Source organism: Narcine bancroftii, chromosome 8 (assembly GCF_036971445.1).
Source record: "Narcine bancroftii isolate sNarBan1 chromosome 8, sNarBan1.hap1, whole genome shotgun sequence".
Taxonomy (NCBI): Eukaryota; Metazoa; Chordata; class Chondrichthyes; order Torpediniformes; family Narcinidae; genus Narcine; species Narcine bancroftii.
This window is the reverse complement of record NC_091476.1, coordinates 8,534,604-8,551,154: the sequence shown is the minus strand read 5'-3', so window position 1 is coordinate 8,551,154 and position 16,551 is coordinate 8,534,604. Positions and strand designations below refer to the sequence as shown.

The following is a 16,551-nucleotide window of genomic DNA, read 5'->3' as shown; positions in this document are numbered from 1 at the left end:
GGTGCAGATGACGCACCTGTCCTTTTCTTTTCAGGTCCTGAGTTTTTCTTTTGAGTTTCTTTTTTTTTAGTGTTTTCTTTAAATGGTGTTGCCATTGTGATTTCTTTTCATTCCAGGTCTTGATAGGGGTCGAGTGCCCTATGATGAGTGGGATCGAGATAAGTTTTTGGAATGTATTCTCTGTGGTGGGTCAGGAGGGGTGGGTTGGGACAAATATGGACTTTGGGTACAAATATGTACATGAATGGCTTTGTTTATTAGATTTGGTAAGGTTGTGAAAACTAAAATAAAACATTCAGGGGAATGTAAAAAGATGTTGTCCAGGCTGAACATAATCAGCTAGGAAGAGAGATTGACTAGGCTGGGCTCCTTTCTTCATAACAGAGGTTGCTGAGGAGAGATTTAATGAATGTGTATAAAATTATGATTATAGATGAATCAGAAATTTCCTGTAGCTGAGGGGTGAATAACGAGGGAGATTGATTTCAGGCAAAATACATTAATTTAAAGAGCAGGTTTAGGACCCACTGGCTTAAAGTAAGGAAGAAGAAATTCTGGGGCCCAAAGTGTTGGTAATAAATCTTTACCTCCTATGGACGCTGCAAGATCTGACTCTTTATTACAATCACATCATCTGCAGATTTTCGTGTTTTACTTTATACTTAAGCAGAACCTTGGGGTGTACTTTTGTTACTGTGTGCCTCAAGGCTGTGGACTGAGAACTGGGAAGTAAGAATATACAAGGTGACCTGATTGGCCTCTATTTGTATCATCAATTTTCACAATTCTGTGTCATGGGACATATACTGTAATTCATGAATTCTCTTAAAAGCATCTGTTCTGCCCTCAGTTTTAATATTTGATTTATAAATCCACATTCTGAATGGAAAACTGGCTAATGAAAGGGTGTCATGATTTAATTACATCCCACTGCCAGTGGTGGGTTTTTAAATAGAAAAGGCTTTCAAACAGCTTCTTTTTGCTCACCAGGTGTCACCTCTGTTTGGAACAATCTACAATGCAATCTATTTTCTTGCCAAAGCTATAGACAACAATAAGAGACACAGAGGCTGGATCTCTGGTAGAAACATAGCAAAATTTTCCAAAAACATTAGGTTTGAAGGCTTTAACCAAAAGATCTGGACAAATGAAAATGGGGAAAGCTTCACTGATTATGTAATCCTGGACACCGATGGGGAAGGAAATGAACTGCATCGCACTTACCTTGTTGATATGGAAGCGGATTTAATACGATTAACAGGGCAAAGCATTCATTTTCCCAATGGCATCGCGCCAAAAACAGACTCTGCGTGCTGGTTCACCCAAGGGAAAATCTGCACAGGAGGTGAAGTGAGCTGTTCTCTTTGAGTTTTGTAGTTTCATTAAAAAGGACTTATTTTCCATTAAAACTGACAAATCAATGACTTAATGAACATTTTTCAAAATTGAATATTGACAGAATTGTCATGTTTTAATGAACAGCCTAGAATTATTATAGCAGCTCTTTATTTTTGATTGAATAAAAATAATTTTGCTTTTTCAGATATTGTCCCAAAATTCTCCTAGTGATTGAGGTCTGCAAACCTCACTCCACACATCTTTGTAACAAGTTCCATGTGAAGCTGAAGCAGACTAGTGTGATCATGTCCCCAACCGTGTGTTTCTCCTAATGAATGTGATATCCATTAACATGTATGTTACAGTTCTGGGCACACATCAATTAATTCAAGACTTCAAGATCAATTTACATTTTCCCCATCTTAGACACTCATTCCTTTGGAAATAGGTCATTTGACACCCCCTGCCCCCCTACCCCGTTCAATATGATCTATATGTTCCCGTTTTCTCCACCCCTCCTTATTGATTCTATGACATCTATCTATCTCAGCATTTATCTATTTAGAGGTTCAACTTCTGAAGCTTGCTGGCGGAGAGTTCCAAAGATTTTCTTTGAGAGAAGGAATTAAACTTTGCCTCCTTATACTCACTCAATGCCCTCTCATCCTAGAATTTCTTTCAAGAGGAAACATTTTCAGTTAAATTTTCTAATGTTATTTATTTTGGAAGATTGTCTCTCTTTCTTCTAAACTCCAATAAATACAGTCCCAACCTCTTCCCATAATATATTCCCTCAACAGCCAGGATTATTCTTGTCTGAATCTTCTCTGAACTTCCTCCAAATGCAGTGTATCTTCCTTAACTAAGGCTATAAAAAGCAAAACAGTTCACAAGATGTGGTCAGAATCAGAATTTATTCTCATGAACATGTCACGAATTTCATTATTTTGCGGCAGCGTTACATTGCAAATAATGCTAAAAATTGCATTATCGAGGTTGCAGTTTTAATTTTAATTCAATTTAATTTAGCATACAGCACAATAACAGGCCCTTCCAAATATTCCAATTAACTTACCACCCCTGTATGTTTCTGAAGGGTGGGAGGAAACCGGAGCAAACATAGAAACTCCTTACAGTCAGCACCAGGTACAAACCCGGGTCACTGGCGCTTTAGTAGCTAACTGTGCTGCCCGTATATACTTCAGCCTCCTGCAAATAAAGGCCGGCTTTCCATTAGCCTTCCTGGTTCTGCTCAACATTATACCAGCTTTTTGTTTCCGGTCTGGGCCCCCAGATCCCTTTGTGCTGCAACTTTCTGCAGCTCTTTTCATTCAAATAATAATTTGTCTCCTCCTAAGAAGAACATCTTAATCTTTTACTTTATTTTATCCCATTTGCCAATTTTTTTTGTTCGCTCACATAATCAATCAGTACCACTCTTGAACTAATTGTCGGCCTCCCACCTATTTCTCCACTCTACAGATTCGACTACAATTTATTGGCTTCCTTCCTTCCTCTCCCTCATTAATATAAAGAGTTGTAGACCCAGTGAAGATCACCACGGCACCCACTGATAACAGGTTGTCTTCTTGAAAATAATCTTATTATCCCTCTTATCTTTCTGCTGTTAAACCAATTCTCTATTCAGATCCAGCACCATGATATCTTCTCTCATGATATAACCTCTTGTGTAGCCCCTTGTACATCTCTTGAAAATCCAAGTATAAGCTCAGTAGATCTTGCTCTTCTCTGGCTGATAAATCCACAGAAAATTTGAATAAATTTGTCAGGCACAATTGGGATTCCAATACCTCTGTTGCCACATAAGTCCTGGTCAGCATAGATGTGTTGATCCAGTAGATGATTAAACTGATTAAAGGGTTGGATACCTGTCAGGGCCATTGGTCATCCTTTCACTTGAGTCAATCTATCGATGAAGACAGGTCCAATGGAGAATGAACAACAATCACCTGTACTTTGAAACTTTGTTTCACATAACATATAATATGTTGGCAGAGCACTTTTCAAGATTCAAGATCCCTTTATTGTCATGGAATAATACAGATGTAGAATTACACAAAACTGCATTTAGTCTGCCGTAAGGCAGACAAAGATTTGCCATCAGACGAAATTGCCCAGTGCCCCTTACAGTTAGAGAAAGACCAGCAAAAGAGACTCGTGCCAAGAGACACTGAGTTTCCATGGATTCGCTTTCAGCGATCCCACAGCTTCTGCAGCCACACAGACTTCTGTCCAAACCATCGGCAACCCGAACTCCACATCCAAAAACCTCTGACACGATCAGGAAGCCTTCAGCACCCTCGGCGCCCTCTCACATCTTGCTTCCGATATTGGGTACCCCTTCAACCAGACTCTAGAATCTTCCTGTATATTTTTGGACATCTGCATGTTGGATAATGCAAAGGAATATTTTAAAATAAACTTACATAAGTGGAAATATTTTATTTCTCTTAAATTTTATTCTTAAGTAATTTGATTTATCTTTCCACATTTTAATTTCAGGCATCGATCCTTTTTTTGCTGTCATAGTGCCGCTGTTGATTACCTTGGCAGTGCTCTTCAGTGCAGGTCTTGCTTGCTTTATAAGGTACAGTCCTTGGCATATTGTCCTTAATCATAAAAGTTTGAGATCTAATGATTAAATTATTTTTCGTCTCAAATGTTTTATTGCCATCACACGAATGTGAATCAATAATAATAGAATTTAAACCTGCATGCCTCGCAGAAACATAGTTTAAAATGAGCACATTATGGCCTGCTGAGATCCTAATGTTATTCTACAGTGTTGATGAACAGACAGGAGCCTTGTGAACTTATGTGAGTTTGTGTCTGATTAAGTCACGAGGAGTCAAATGCCATTTCAGTGAGAGGACTGCTACCACATTGATAATGTAATGAGTTTATTGTCATACACCTTGTGAATGTACAAATGCCTGAAATTCTTAATTGCTGCATCTGAATGGGTACTTCTAAAGAAAAACGAAAAATGTAATTAGCTAAATTTAGCTAAATTAAAAGAGATAATAAATACAAAAGATTGATAATAAATATTCACAGTAATCCTAATTCGATAAAGTGGCTTGCAATCGTGCAGACAGTCCATAATTACTGTTCTAAAAGGAAAGCAATTGTACTTAAACCTGGAGTTGAGAAACATGGAAGTCTGTAGATGCTATGATTGTAATAAAAACACAAAAATGCTGGAGAAGCTCAACAGGTCTCACAGTGTCCATAGGAGGCAAAGATATATAATCAATGTTTCTTTGAATGCCTTAAGAACTCAAGCCTGAGTTATATATCTTTACCTCCTATGGACGCTGCAAGACCTGCCGAGTTCCTCTTGCGTTTTTGTCTTTTGACTTGAACCTAGAGGTGCTAGCTTTCAAGCTTCAGTACCTTTTGCCTGAAAATTAATATTTCATCGGAAGGGCTGACTACCAAGTTGGCTTAGATGAAGAGGCAGATTATTTTGCACTACAGGACATCACCTGCCATCAGGAAGAGGTATAGGTGTAAGTGCCATAAGACTTGTAGCACTAGGTTCAGGAACAGCTGCTACCCCTCCACCATCAGACCCCCAAAACCACAAACTCAATTTAAGGTCTTGTACTTTGCACATTATTGAATATTTTCTGTATTGCACCGTTTCTTTGCACTTCCTTTATGTTTACATTTCTTTCTTTTACATATGTATCTTTTCTTGAGTGCAGGTTTGTTGGCATTACTGAAAAGCAGTCATTCTGCCTGGCCCACTGGAAAAAGAATTTCAGGGTTGTATGTGATGTCATGAATGTATTCCGACAATAAATCTTAACTTTGAACTTTGAACAAGGCTGTGTGTGATTAAAAATGAAGCAGAACAGACCTGTTGAGACTAGGTGGTACGATTCGTTTCCTAGTGATTGCTATTTTATACTTTGTTTGTATAATTTCTGTTGTTTCTATTTCCAGGCGGCAAATAATGCAAATAAAATTAATGAAAGGCCCTGATAGGATTTTACTGACTTTCAGTGATGTGACATTTATAAATCCGCAGCTCAGTATAAAGGTTTGTAACCAGTTATGTTGCCAATTATATTATAGTGTGTGAATTTAAATTTTTTTAGGAGTGCATATAATCAGCACCCTTTCCAATTATCCCATATATTATATTGTGTCCTAAAATCCTCATGTCTAATTTTAAGAAAATCAGCACTGAGGACAGTCAACTAAGTGAAGGAGCACGTTGTCTTTCTGAAACACGGAGCAGGAAATCTCTCATACGATCATACTCCGTAGGGAGCCTGACACCTGCCAGCTATGAAAACTCAAATGTAGCAGTTTATGAGGTAATCTCCATCTTGTTTGAACACACATGGCCTTGAAGTTATAGTGTACACAACTTACCGAAAAAATATTGCTATCCGCAGTGTTGATAATGAAAGCCATCCTCACAAAATTTGTACAAGAACCCCTTAGTTTTGGACCTTCATTGACTATTCAGTCTGGTTATTGAGTAAATATCATCTCAGCTCAGTTGATTTTTCCACTTTATTTCTTCAGGGAGTAGAGGACATGCTGAGCCTGACCTGCCAGGCATATCTTTCTGCCCTGTATTTCGTAACTCCTACATTGTCTATGGTCTCACTCTCCGGTTCTTCATTCATTGGTCAGAAAATCTTGTTATCAACCCGGTTTTACCCGATCAGATGCATTCTCCGTCCATCACCTTCCCCGTAATTTTACAAGCTTCCTTTGGCTTCTTCCCTGTTTTGTCAGGTATGGTGTGACCTGCTGAATATTTTCTGTTTTTACTGAGTATGTAGTCCTGAATTGAAGAATGCTTTCTAGAGAGCACTGCTTGTGGGCAAGAAGCAGAGATGTACACAACGATACAGTGCATCATTTTTCTCAATCCACTTGTTGATGAAAATGAAACCACTAAAATTGGAAATCATACATCCTAATCCGGATGGTTTCAATTTTCCAGGGTGACTGGGTTTGGTTCAAAAAGTTCCCATATGAAGAGTTTGGCGACATAAAGCCAAGCACAAAGGCTGCTTTTGAAATGGTAAGTTTAAAACTAAAACTTTTTTTAAAGTATTGCAAACAATTATTTCCAATTAAAGTGATTTCAAGTAAATGTATTGTTTTAGGCATTAATTGCATGTTAATAGGTAAACAAACACACAGATTTTTGCGACATCTTCTTGGAGCCCCAGGTGTCATTTTGTCTAGGATTCCTTTGGCTTCACCCATTAGCTGTTAAGTTCTTACCAATATTCATTCTCCAATTCACACATTGCCACCATTCTGTTGAAATTCCATGCCCTTCACATCAAATCCTTTCTATCAACACCCTCTCAACCTACCCCTTTCCTCTCCAACCTAGTAAATGGGAGTTCCCATTTACTAGTATAATATCACTCAGGACAAACATGGCCTGGCCATGGTTCCTTATAGACCTGACTGTCCTGTTGTTTCGGGTGTTTTGGCCGACTGCAAGTCTTTGATGCTTCAGGATTTATTCATTGGAACATTGATTCAGGCAAATGCTTTCCATTACTTAATAGCACTGTTGAAACAAGATTAATTAACAAATTTAGGATCACTTTTAATATTTCACTCGTTGGCCATGTCCAAGTTCATGATTGTGAAAATTACATAAGAACATAAAAATATGAAATATAGGAGCCCAAGTAGGCCATTTGGCCTGTCGAGCCAGCCATGCAGTTAAATGAAAACATGGCTGAACCAGGGGATATTTAATGACAAGCGGTTCAGGAATATACCATTCAGCCCTTTGAGACTCTTTGTGAAGCATGAATAGAATACTTTTTGTTTTCATTTTATTTGGATAGACTCCTTCAGTTTAAGGAGGATTTGAACAGTCAGCAAAAGGAAAAAAAGGTTGCATGGGAATGTGAACTGATGTCATCACCAAGATTTAGATTAAGACTGTTCTCAGCCTTGTTATCTGAATGCTTATACAAAATGATTAGTTCCGCTATCTTTATAGAGCTGTTTTAATTTTGCATGATAAAGAAATAAATAACATCCAACTTCTTCAATAATCCATACCGCACCTTAATATACTCTTGGTAAAGTTATTTCCCCTGACCTGTTGTAGATGAAGGGATTCTACAGGGTAGAAATATTTGCACCATGTGAATTTGTGGGGGGGGGGGGGGGGAGGGGTCCAATAATACTCAATACCATCTCAAGATATTGTAAAGCAGTGGGGTTTTTTTTTAATTTTATTTAAGAAATTTACAGAACCAAAAAAAATACAAAGTATAATCTAAAACTATCCTCTAACCCCACCCCCCCCCCGCCCAACCTATCCCACCCCCAAAAATCCTCCCCCCTTGGAGCTTTTTTTTTAAAAACAGTAATATCAGGTAATATCAGGTTGTTGTACGGTGTGCCATTGTATCAGGTAATATCAGGTTGTTGTACGGTGTGCCATTGTATCAGGTAATATCAGGTTGTTGTACGGTGTGCCATTGTATCAGGTAATATCAAGTTGTATCAGGTAATATCAGGTTGTTGTACGGTGTGCCATTGTATCAGGTAATATCAGGTTGTATCAGGTAATATCGGGTAATATCAGGTTGTTGAACGGTGTGCCATTGTATCAGGTAATATCAGGTTGTTGTACGGTGTGCCATTGTATCAGGTAATATCAGGTTGTATCAGGTAATATCAGGTTGTTGTACAGTGTGCCATTGTATCAGGTAATATCAGGTTGTTGTACGGTGTGCCATTGTTTTACATCTTTCATCACAAATAAAAATTTTTTTACTTAACACCCAAACCCATACATTCCAAATACAAACTCCACATTTTAACAAAAAAAGAATAATTATTCCACAAATTATACGTTATCTTTTCTAAATAAATACATGATTGAACTTCATTATGCCATCTTTGTATACTCAGTACAACATAATTTTTTCAAGTAACAGCTCTACATTTCCTAGCTACTGCCAATCCTAGACGTATAAATGCAATTTGAGGTTTCTCCAATTGTAAACCTGTCGTAATTGTATTCATGTATCCCATTAAACATACCCATGGATCAACATATAGATCTATTTTGGCTAAATCTTGCAAAAATTTAATTACATTTTCCCAAAAGGGTTTAACCTTTATAGATTCCCATACTGAATGTATGAAAGTACCACACTGAAAACATATGTCTGACAGACTAAATCCATATTTTTTTAAAATTTTCAGGAGTTAAATATAACTGATGCAAAAAATTATAATTAACCAGACTATATCGTACATTAATTAACTTCGTAACACTATCAACACTATTAGACCACGCCTCTATGGATATAGGAATAGTTAAATCCTTCTCCCATTTATCTTTTGTTTTAAGTACATCCACCTTTTTCATCTTTTCCTGTAATAACATATACATTTCTGAGACAAATCCCTTTTTCCCCTTATCAACAAGTAATCTCTCAAATTTCATTTGATCAGGTAATATTAACTCTCTACCAAACATTCTACAAATAAATCTCATACTTGGTAAAACAGTGGGTGTCATCCTTTTTCTTTCCACTCACATCCCACTTTAAGTAATCCCTATGTCATCGGTGCTCTGTGATTAGTAAGGGATTGCTTCAGCTGGGACGTGAGTGAGAAGGGAAGGTTGAGAACCACTGCTCTAGACCCAATTGTTACTGAAATATTTTGCTTGAGAAAAATTGTCATTGGCCCATTTCCTTTGGAGTTAGGAAACCGTGCACATAATGAGTCAATGAGGTACAATTAAAATAGTAGTTTTCAAACTTTTTTTTCCACCCACATACCACCTTAAGCAACCCCTTACTAATCACAGAGCACCTTTGACATAGGGAATATTTAAAGTGGTATGTGAGTGGAAAGAAGAAGGTTGAGAACCACTGTTGTAAAACATTTTAAAATAGATACATACCATTATTGTGAGACAATAATGTTATAAAACTCCAAATCTCACCAGCCCATCTACTGGCGGTCAATCTGATAAGAGATCTGTGTTGTTATTGAAAAATATGTGGGAGATTTTATTTTTGCTTAGATAGGAATGAAATCCCATTCATGAGATGTGACTTACTTCAGAATAACATATGTCACTGGATCACGAAATTCTAAATAATTAACTTTCCAAATGGTTACACAAAAGTAGTCAAACTAAGCTAACTATGATAGAACAGTAAAGCAGCACAACATCCATTTCACTCAATAAAACAATAGTGTAACATGAGCCTGTGCTGCAACTTCGAAAAATGATATTTCCCAGTCTTGCTTCAGCTCACCCAGGTGGAAATAAGATGCTTCCACACAAGAAAGAAAGACAAAAATAAAGGCAAGGTTGGATAACTGAAAATTCTTAAAAAGTGCTATCAGTAGCTGCTTTACAACTTAATGCATTTGGACCAGATGAACAGACCAGGAATAGCATTTAAATAAAGCAACAACAGCTGCGTAAGGAATACGCACACTTCTTCATAGAACATAGGTTCTGCAGCATTCTCATTTGGCAGCCACTCATTTGAAAGATGAGTTCATCTTAGTTTACTTTAATCCATCTATTCCGGTTCCACTGATTGTTAGACTTTTATTGCTTCAGATGAAGGACTTACGACATGAAAACATAAACCTTTTCCTCGGCTACTTCCATGACTGCGGGTTGCTTGCTATTGCGACAGAGTTCTGCACTCGTGGGAGCCTCCTTGATCTACTGAGAAATGAAGATGTGAAATTGGACTGGATGTTCAAGTCATCACTTCTGTTGGATCTGATTAAGGTAGATGGGATTTATGGCAGATGAGTCGTCCCTTTCTTCATGGTATAGAGAAGAGCACTGCCAGCGCTGTTCGCTCTCCCCCGTGCGCATGTGCGCATGCACGCACACACCGTTTACAACCAGCACACAAAGAAAATTCATGTGTGCCCAAATAGTTTCCTAAAATAATGTAGTAATTAATAACTCTACCTATTGAAAATAATCTCTGAACAACGGTTTCTGTTAACCATTTAGTCAGTTAGACAAGGAATTAATCACGCTTGTATTCTATTAAAACAGATTTATTAGATCGGATAGATGAGCTGGGCCAAAATGATCTTGAAACCATTTCAAGCTTACGTTTGCACAAGCATTCAGTGGGCACATACTTTGGTCACAGTAAAAAAATTTGCATGGCATCCGATTTTTGCACTCATTGACTATAAAATATTAGAGGGAACATTGACTATCAGTAAATTCAGCCTTTGAAAGAGATTTACAGTCAAATAAATGCTGTTGAAGTATTGTAATGTAGGAAACCTACCCACTAATTTGTATACAGCAAGCTCTCCAAAAACTGTAAGATGAGATCAATTACTTTTGTATTGCTGACTGACATAAAAATTAGGCAGAAAATCAGTCAGAACAGTGTAAAATATGTCCATTGGGACTCTGTGGTCTCCAAAGAAAGCACTGTAAAGCTTCTCTTATGTTTTGAGGAGAGAGGATTGCCAGCCATATCATCTAAAATGAAAGCCAGAAGAAGGTGAAATAGACTCAAGCGAGGAGGAAGTAGGACTGAGTGGATATGCACAATACAAATTAGTAGTATTTTGACCATTGAATATGAAGGGCAATGTCATCACATTCACATGCGGCTCAGCGCGGTACCTGATGGTCAAGCAGCAATGACAATGCCCTTATTCTGGTAATGTAATTATATACTACAAAACAGCTCGTTGGACAGTAAGAATGCCTTTATGGTTACTCAGTATGAAAATTGTTAGCAACCTCCAGGTAAACTAGGTATTGCTTTTCTTTATTGCTACAGGGTATGAGGTATTTACACCATCGGGATTATGTCCATGGAAACCTGAAGTCACGCAACTGTGTGGTGGATGGCCGCTTTGTGCTTAAAGTGACGGACTATGGATTTATTGATGTGGCAAAAGCCCAGTGCATTCCATTGGAGGAACCTCCAGCAGAAGGTGAAGCAAGCAGACAATATTGCTATCAGCACGGTTCCTAGTTTTTCATCTTGATATACCTTTCTGTTACATTTCCTCCATTAGTCACTTGCACTGTGAACTTTGCCTGGTTGGTGGGGGAAATTGATGGAAATATGGAGATAATGAAAATGGATCAGTGCAAGATTAATGTGTCTATGGGGACCAGGACAGACTTGGTGGATCCAGTCTGCCTCCATGTTGTATTCCTCTGTGAGTCTCTGTGGTGTACATTCCACCTTTCATTGTTTTAGCAACACATAGAGATATTCATATTAAATAGGTTAATACCTCTGTTGGAACAAATTTCATTGGACTAAATTATGCTAACTTGCAGTTGACAGTTCTACAGAGAACCACTGAGCATTTCATCATCACAGGTAAGCTCATCTCTGACATTTACATGGAAATCAGGGTCAAAGCAAGGTCCTATGTTGATATACCTCACCTCCTGCTCCGGCATGCTACCAATGAGCTATAGCTCAGGAACTGGCTGCACTTTAAAGGTGATCCCTCGACTTTATGCTAGCCATGAATGAGGTCATCTACTTTGAGTCTAAAGTTAAGTGTTCTTTTTATTTTTCTGATTTGGATTTGGCTTTGCACAATTATGTTTTCAACTGATTTCCTACTATTTCATTTCAGATCTAACCATAAGGACACAGTGTGTATCCTGACAATAATCCAATGCCTTATCCTTACAATGTCTTACAATGCTCATTTATGAAAATTAATTTTTAATTTTTTTAACTCGTTCCAGTTGGTCAAATCATTTTTGCACTAGAATATTTAGAATTATCCAGAGAGTTAAAGAAAATCATGTGAGTAAACTATGAACTCAATGAAAAAAGATGGCATGATCATAAATTAAAACAGACCTATTTTAATTCTTCTCCACAATATTATTCCATTTCAATTAATTTCATTAGTTCAGCAACAAGCTTCAGAATTTCAGTATAAATCTAATATGTTCTGTAATGAAAGAAGAATAAGCTGAGAAGAGCAGAAGCAGCTAGTATTTCATCATTTTTAATTTTCTAAACCTATACTTGGTAACTCGATGTGGTTCTTGCAGACCTCAGCCCTAAGATGGTGGTGCGCAGTGGCCTCTCCGGACTGGGTGCTGCAAGACTCCCCCTGTAACGACACATCAACCAAGTAGAGTGTGAGATTGAAACGGAACTTTAATCAACCAAGAAACCTAACACAGCCTTGCCTCTAGCCAGGAAGATCAGAAGTATTCAATAGGCGATTGTCTCACCTTTATATAGTGAATGGCCACAGGTGACACCCTGTGGCCAAGTGATGAAATGGCAGGTATCCATATCATCACACCCCCCTCAAGTAGATGCTGTGCTCAATTCTTGAGCTGACAAGGATGAAGCCTGGAACACAGGGCTTGAAATTTGGGGAACGCCAAGCAAGAGCAGATCTCCAAAAGTGCCCGCAAAGTGTACAGACCCCGACTGTGGGGGCGGGGGGGGGGGGGGGTTCGTTGCGAACTCGAAAGGCTGATAGGATCGAGGCCTCTGCTGGGGTGATGTGGCCTTCAGTCTCCGGCGCCGGAGTTGACATTGCCTGTCGCCGGGGATCATAGAGACGGACAGCGGAGCCGGAGGAGGTGTCCGGAGTGGCAGAGTTGTGGGCCCTGTTCGGGAGGTCCTGAAGATGCGTGTCCATGATCACTGGGGCCTCGTGGGGGGAGATGCCGTAGCTTCGACCTCGAGAGATGGCGAACTGTGAGAGTGCTTTTCCCTTTTAAACAAAAGACAATTTAACATCCAGAGTCCAGCAGATCCTGGTAAACCTGGCCTTGATGGCAGCCCGGTAGTAACCTGCAGCAGCTTCTTTGGATCAGGTGAACATTAGCAGACATTTTAACACCTAAAGACATATTTCAGCCTGTTTCTTCTGTAACCATGGGCCCAGCCCCTGAAAATCAATGTATTGTGGCACTGTCTTTTTAGATACATTTTAAGTAGTTGTGTTTAATTTGAGATGTGTGTGAAAGAGAGATAGTAGAGAGGCGCCTGGGTAATTCCTACCGGTGGTGAATCTGTCTGCCTTGCAGCAGGCAAAAAGGAATTTAATATAATATGACACTGTTTTATTACTATGAGAATAAATTGAATCTTGAATCACTTGATCTTGATCTCGAGAATAATAAACTTTTGTTCTGTTTCAGAATTCTTTTGGACTAGTCCTGAGATATTACGAAAACCTAACCCTTTAATGAATGGCACCTTCAAAGGTGATATTTATAGTTTCTCCATAATAATGCAGGAGGTAGTTGTTCGAGGCCCACCATATTGTATGTTTCAAATGTCTGAAGAAGGTAAGCATTTTCTTTGTGAGATTTAATATCTTGTCGAGACCCTTGCCTGCAAAGCCCAACTCCCAAGACTTAAACATTGAGTGCATTGTCTCGAGCTGAAATGTGATGCACAGGGACTTGGCTCAATCCTTCAGCTCTCCTGAATTAAATCCCCTTAGGTAACTTCTCTGGGCAAGGGAGGATTCAAACAGAAAATACTGGAAGTTCACAATAGGTCAGGCATCATATGTAGACAGAGATTTAACATTTCAGATAAATGTACTGCAGATTAAAAAATGAAAGATAATTTTACTGAAATATTGGGCCAGATATTTTCTGTGAAATCATAAAATCAGAATCAATACAGCACAAAAGCAGGCCATTCAGCCCATCATGTGTCTGATGGCTCTCATTCCTATTGGTCCATTTTTCTCTAAATTCCTGAAAATTAACCTCTCTCAAGTTCCTATCTGAATTTATTCTGTTTCACTGCCCCTGTGATCAATGGATTCTAGATCATAAGGTGCTCCTTGAGTAATAAAGTCTTTCTTCGTTTATTCCTTGATCCATCATCTGATCTATTAAAAACTATAGCAATCAGTTTCACCGACTTTGGCTGTTGAAGGGATGTGGTAGTAAAGCTCAAAGATTCAGTGATTCCCCACCATATAAATTGGGGAAGCATGCAAACAATTGGAGTCTGATTGGAGCTAGACCAGTGATTGATTTCAGTGGCCAGGTGGTCTGTGAGTGATTGCATTGTAAGAGTCTTTATCTTTTTACCTTCTAGTATTTTGGATTTTATCATGGTGCTCTTTACTGCTTCCTACAATGTTTGAAAAGTGCTTAATTAACCATTCTTTGGGACATTTTGAAATCTGCAAGGTGTTATTTAAGAATGAGTCATCTGAAATTACTCAAATAAACCTATCAGACTGAAAAGAATCTGTACTTACAGACCACTACATTTACCTTCTGTTCACATGTTGCTGCTTTATTTTAAAAGAAAATCGTGGTATCTTTAGGAGAGATTTCAGAGATAGGTTTTTTTTTATACACAGAGAGTGGGGGGGTTCCTGGAACACTATTGGTTGTGATTGTGGAGAATGACACAGATAGACAAGTGGACATTAAAAAAAAATGGGGGGGGGGGTTATGGGCTGTGAGTGGGGGGGGGGGGAAGGTTAGATTGATCATGAAGTAGGTTTAAAAAGGTTAGCACAACATCATGAGCTGAAGGGCCCATATTGTGCTGTTTTACAGAACAGAATACAGCATAGTACAGGCCCTTTGGCCCTCAGTGTTGTAAATCCCTTCCTAAAAAAAAGATACTAAACCCTCCCTACCCCATTACCCTCTATTTGTCTTCCATCCATGTGCCTGTCTAGGAGTCTTTTAAATGTCTCCAATGTTTCAGCCTCCACCACCATCCCTGGCAAGGCATTCCAAGTACCCACAACTCTCTGTGTTTAAAAAAAAAAGCTAACCCCTAAAGTCTCCCCTAAACTTCCCTCCCTTAACTTTGTACTGATGTCCTCTGGTGTTTGCTGATCCTGCCCTAAGAGTTATGTTCTGTTTTCTTTGTTTGCTGTGAAACTGAACTCAAGCAATCATTGAGTTCAGAAGAAAATGTTTTTCTTTGGGGGAAAAAAATGTAATAGCATGACAAAACTCCATTGATCCCATTTGCTGTCCTTCTACAGAAATAATCCAGAATATAAAAAAGCCTCCTCCTTTGCTCAGGCCAATTATTACCTCTGATCAGGCTCCCATGGAATGTATTCAGTTAATGAAGCAGTGCTGGAATGAATTGCCGGAAAGAAGACCATCTTTTGATGAGGTCTTTGATAATGTAAGATGTTAATAATTTACTTTGTTGTAAATCTGGTTTTCCGTTAGACCGATTTCACTTATATAAACTCTGTTCCGCCCAACTATTGCTCTTCCCCTTGCATTGTTTTCTAATCCCTTTGAACAATTTATGTTTGAATAATCACTGTGGACATATCTGTCATGATAATGAATATGTATGAGATGTACCGGAAGTCACGTGGTATGAGAGAGATAAGAGCACAAGCAAGAGAACAAAGGAAACGGGAGAATAAAGACAACGGAGAAGTTTACCTGATAAACTTGTGTTTAATGTTTTATTAACTTCACATTTCGGGCCACAAATGTGACATTGGTGACGAGGATGAAAGAAGCTTGAAGAAAATTAAAGACTAAACAAGATTACAGAGGATTACAGACTACTTCAAGGTGATAAGAATTTTCTCTTGACTCAGTACTTTTGGAGCTGGAATATTTCCTCATGGCTGGGGAAGACGGTGACTTTCTAACACATAATGGAATTGCTCATTTTGACCCAACGGGTGATGCAAGCACTGTAAGTGTGAAGTGGAAGGGATGGCTGGAAGAATTTGAATCCTTTGCCGACAGTCGTGGCCTATTTCTAGATACTGGTACAGTTGAACAAAAAGCGCAGAGAAGGGCGTTACTTCTTTTCACTGCAGGACCCTCAGTTCGGGAAACGTTTAAGACACTTTTGAATACTGGAAGAAAGGATGAGTACCGGAAAGCGGTAGATGCATTAAATGCACATTATGTAGTGACACCGAATGCTACATTTCAACGCCATTTGTTTCGGAGAACGAGACAAGAAGATGGCCAGACAATTGCTCAGTACGTGACGAGACTACGCCAGCTAGCTGTTGGATGCAATTACATGCCAGCTGATTTGGACAACCAATTATTGGATCAAGTCGTACAGCACTGCAGATCAGATAAACTCAGAAGACGTCACTGATGCTTTAACCATTGCTGCTGCATTAGAGGCTGTTGAAGGGCAATTTCATACCATGACCCTGAAAGACAACTCAAGCCAGCAAATTAAG

The 16,551-nt window shown here is 38.7% G+C and overlaps 1 protein-coding gene across 5 annotated transcripts in view; it reads left to right on the top strand.

Moving 5' to 3' along the window:
* Positions 1–16,551, top strand: part of LOC138740327 (retinal guanylyl cyclase 2-like) — a 60,820-nt gene that overhangs the window by 21,512 nt on the left and 22,757 nt on the right. For all 5 annotated transcript variants that reach the window (XR_011342826.1, XM_069892829.1, XM_069892827.1 and 2 more), the window contains exons 4-12: positions 991–1,345; positions 3,862–3,946; positions 5,311–5,407; positions 5,544–5,687; positions 6,329–6,409; positions 9,962–10,138; positions 11,169–11,325; positions 13,529–13,678; positions 15,361–15,509. Coding sequence is in view for 4 of the 5 variants with exons in the window: in XM_069892829.1 (XP_069748930.1) it covers positions 991–1,345; positions 3,862–3,946; positions 5,311–5,407; positions 5,544–5,687; positions 6,329–6,409; positions 9,962–10,138; positions 11,169–11,325; positions 13,529–13,678; positions 15,361–15,509 (1,395 nt within the window). In the remaining variant the exon portion in view is untranslated. The remainder of the gene's footprint in view (positions 1–990; positions 1,346–3,861; positions 3,947–5,310; positions 5,408–5,543; positions 5,688–6,328; positions 6,410–9,961; positions 10,139–11,168; positions 11,326–13,528; positions 13,679–15,360; positions 15,510–16,551) is intronic.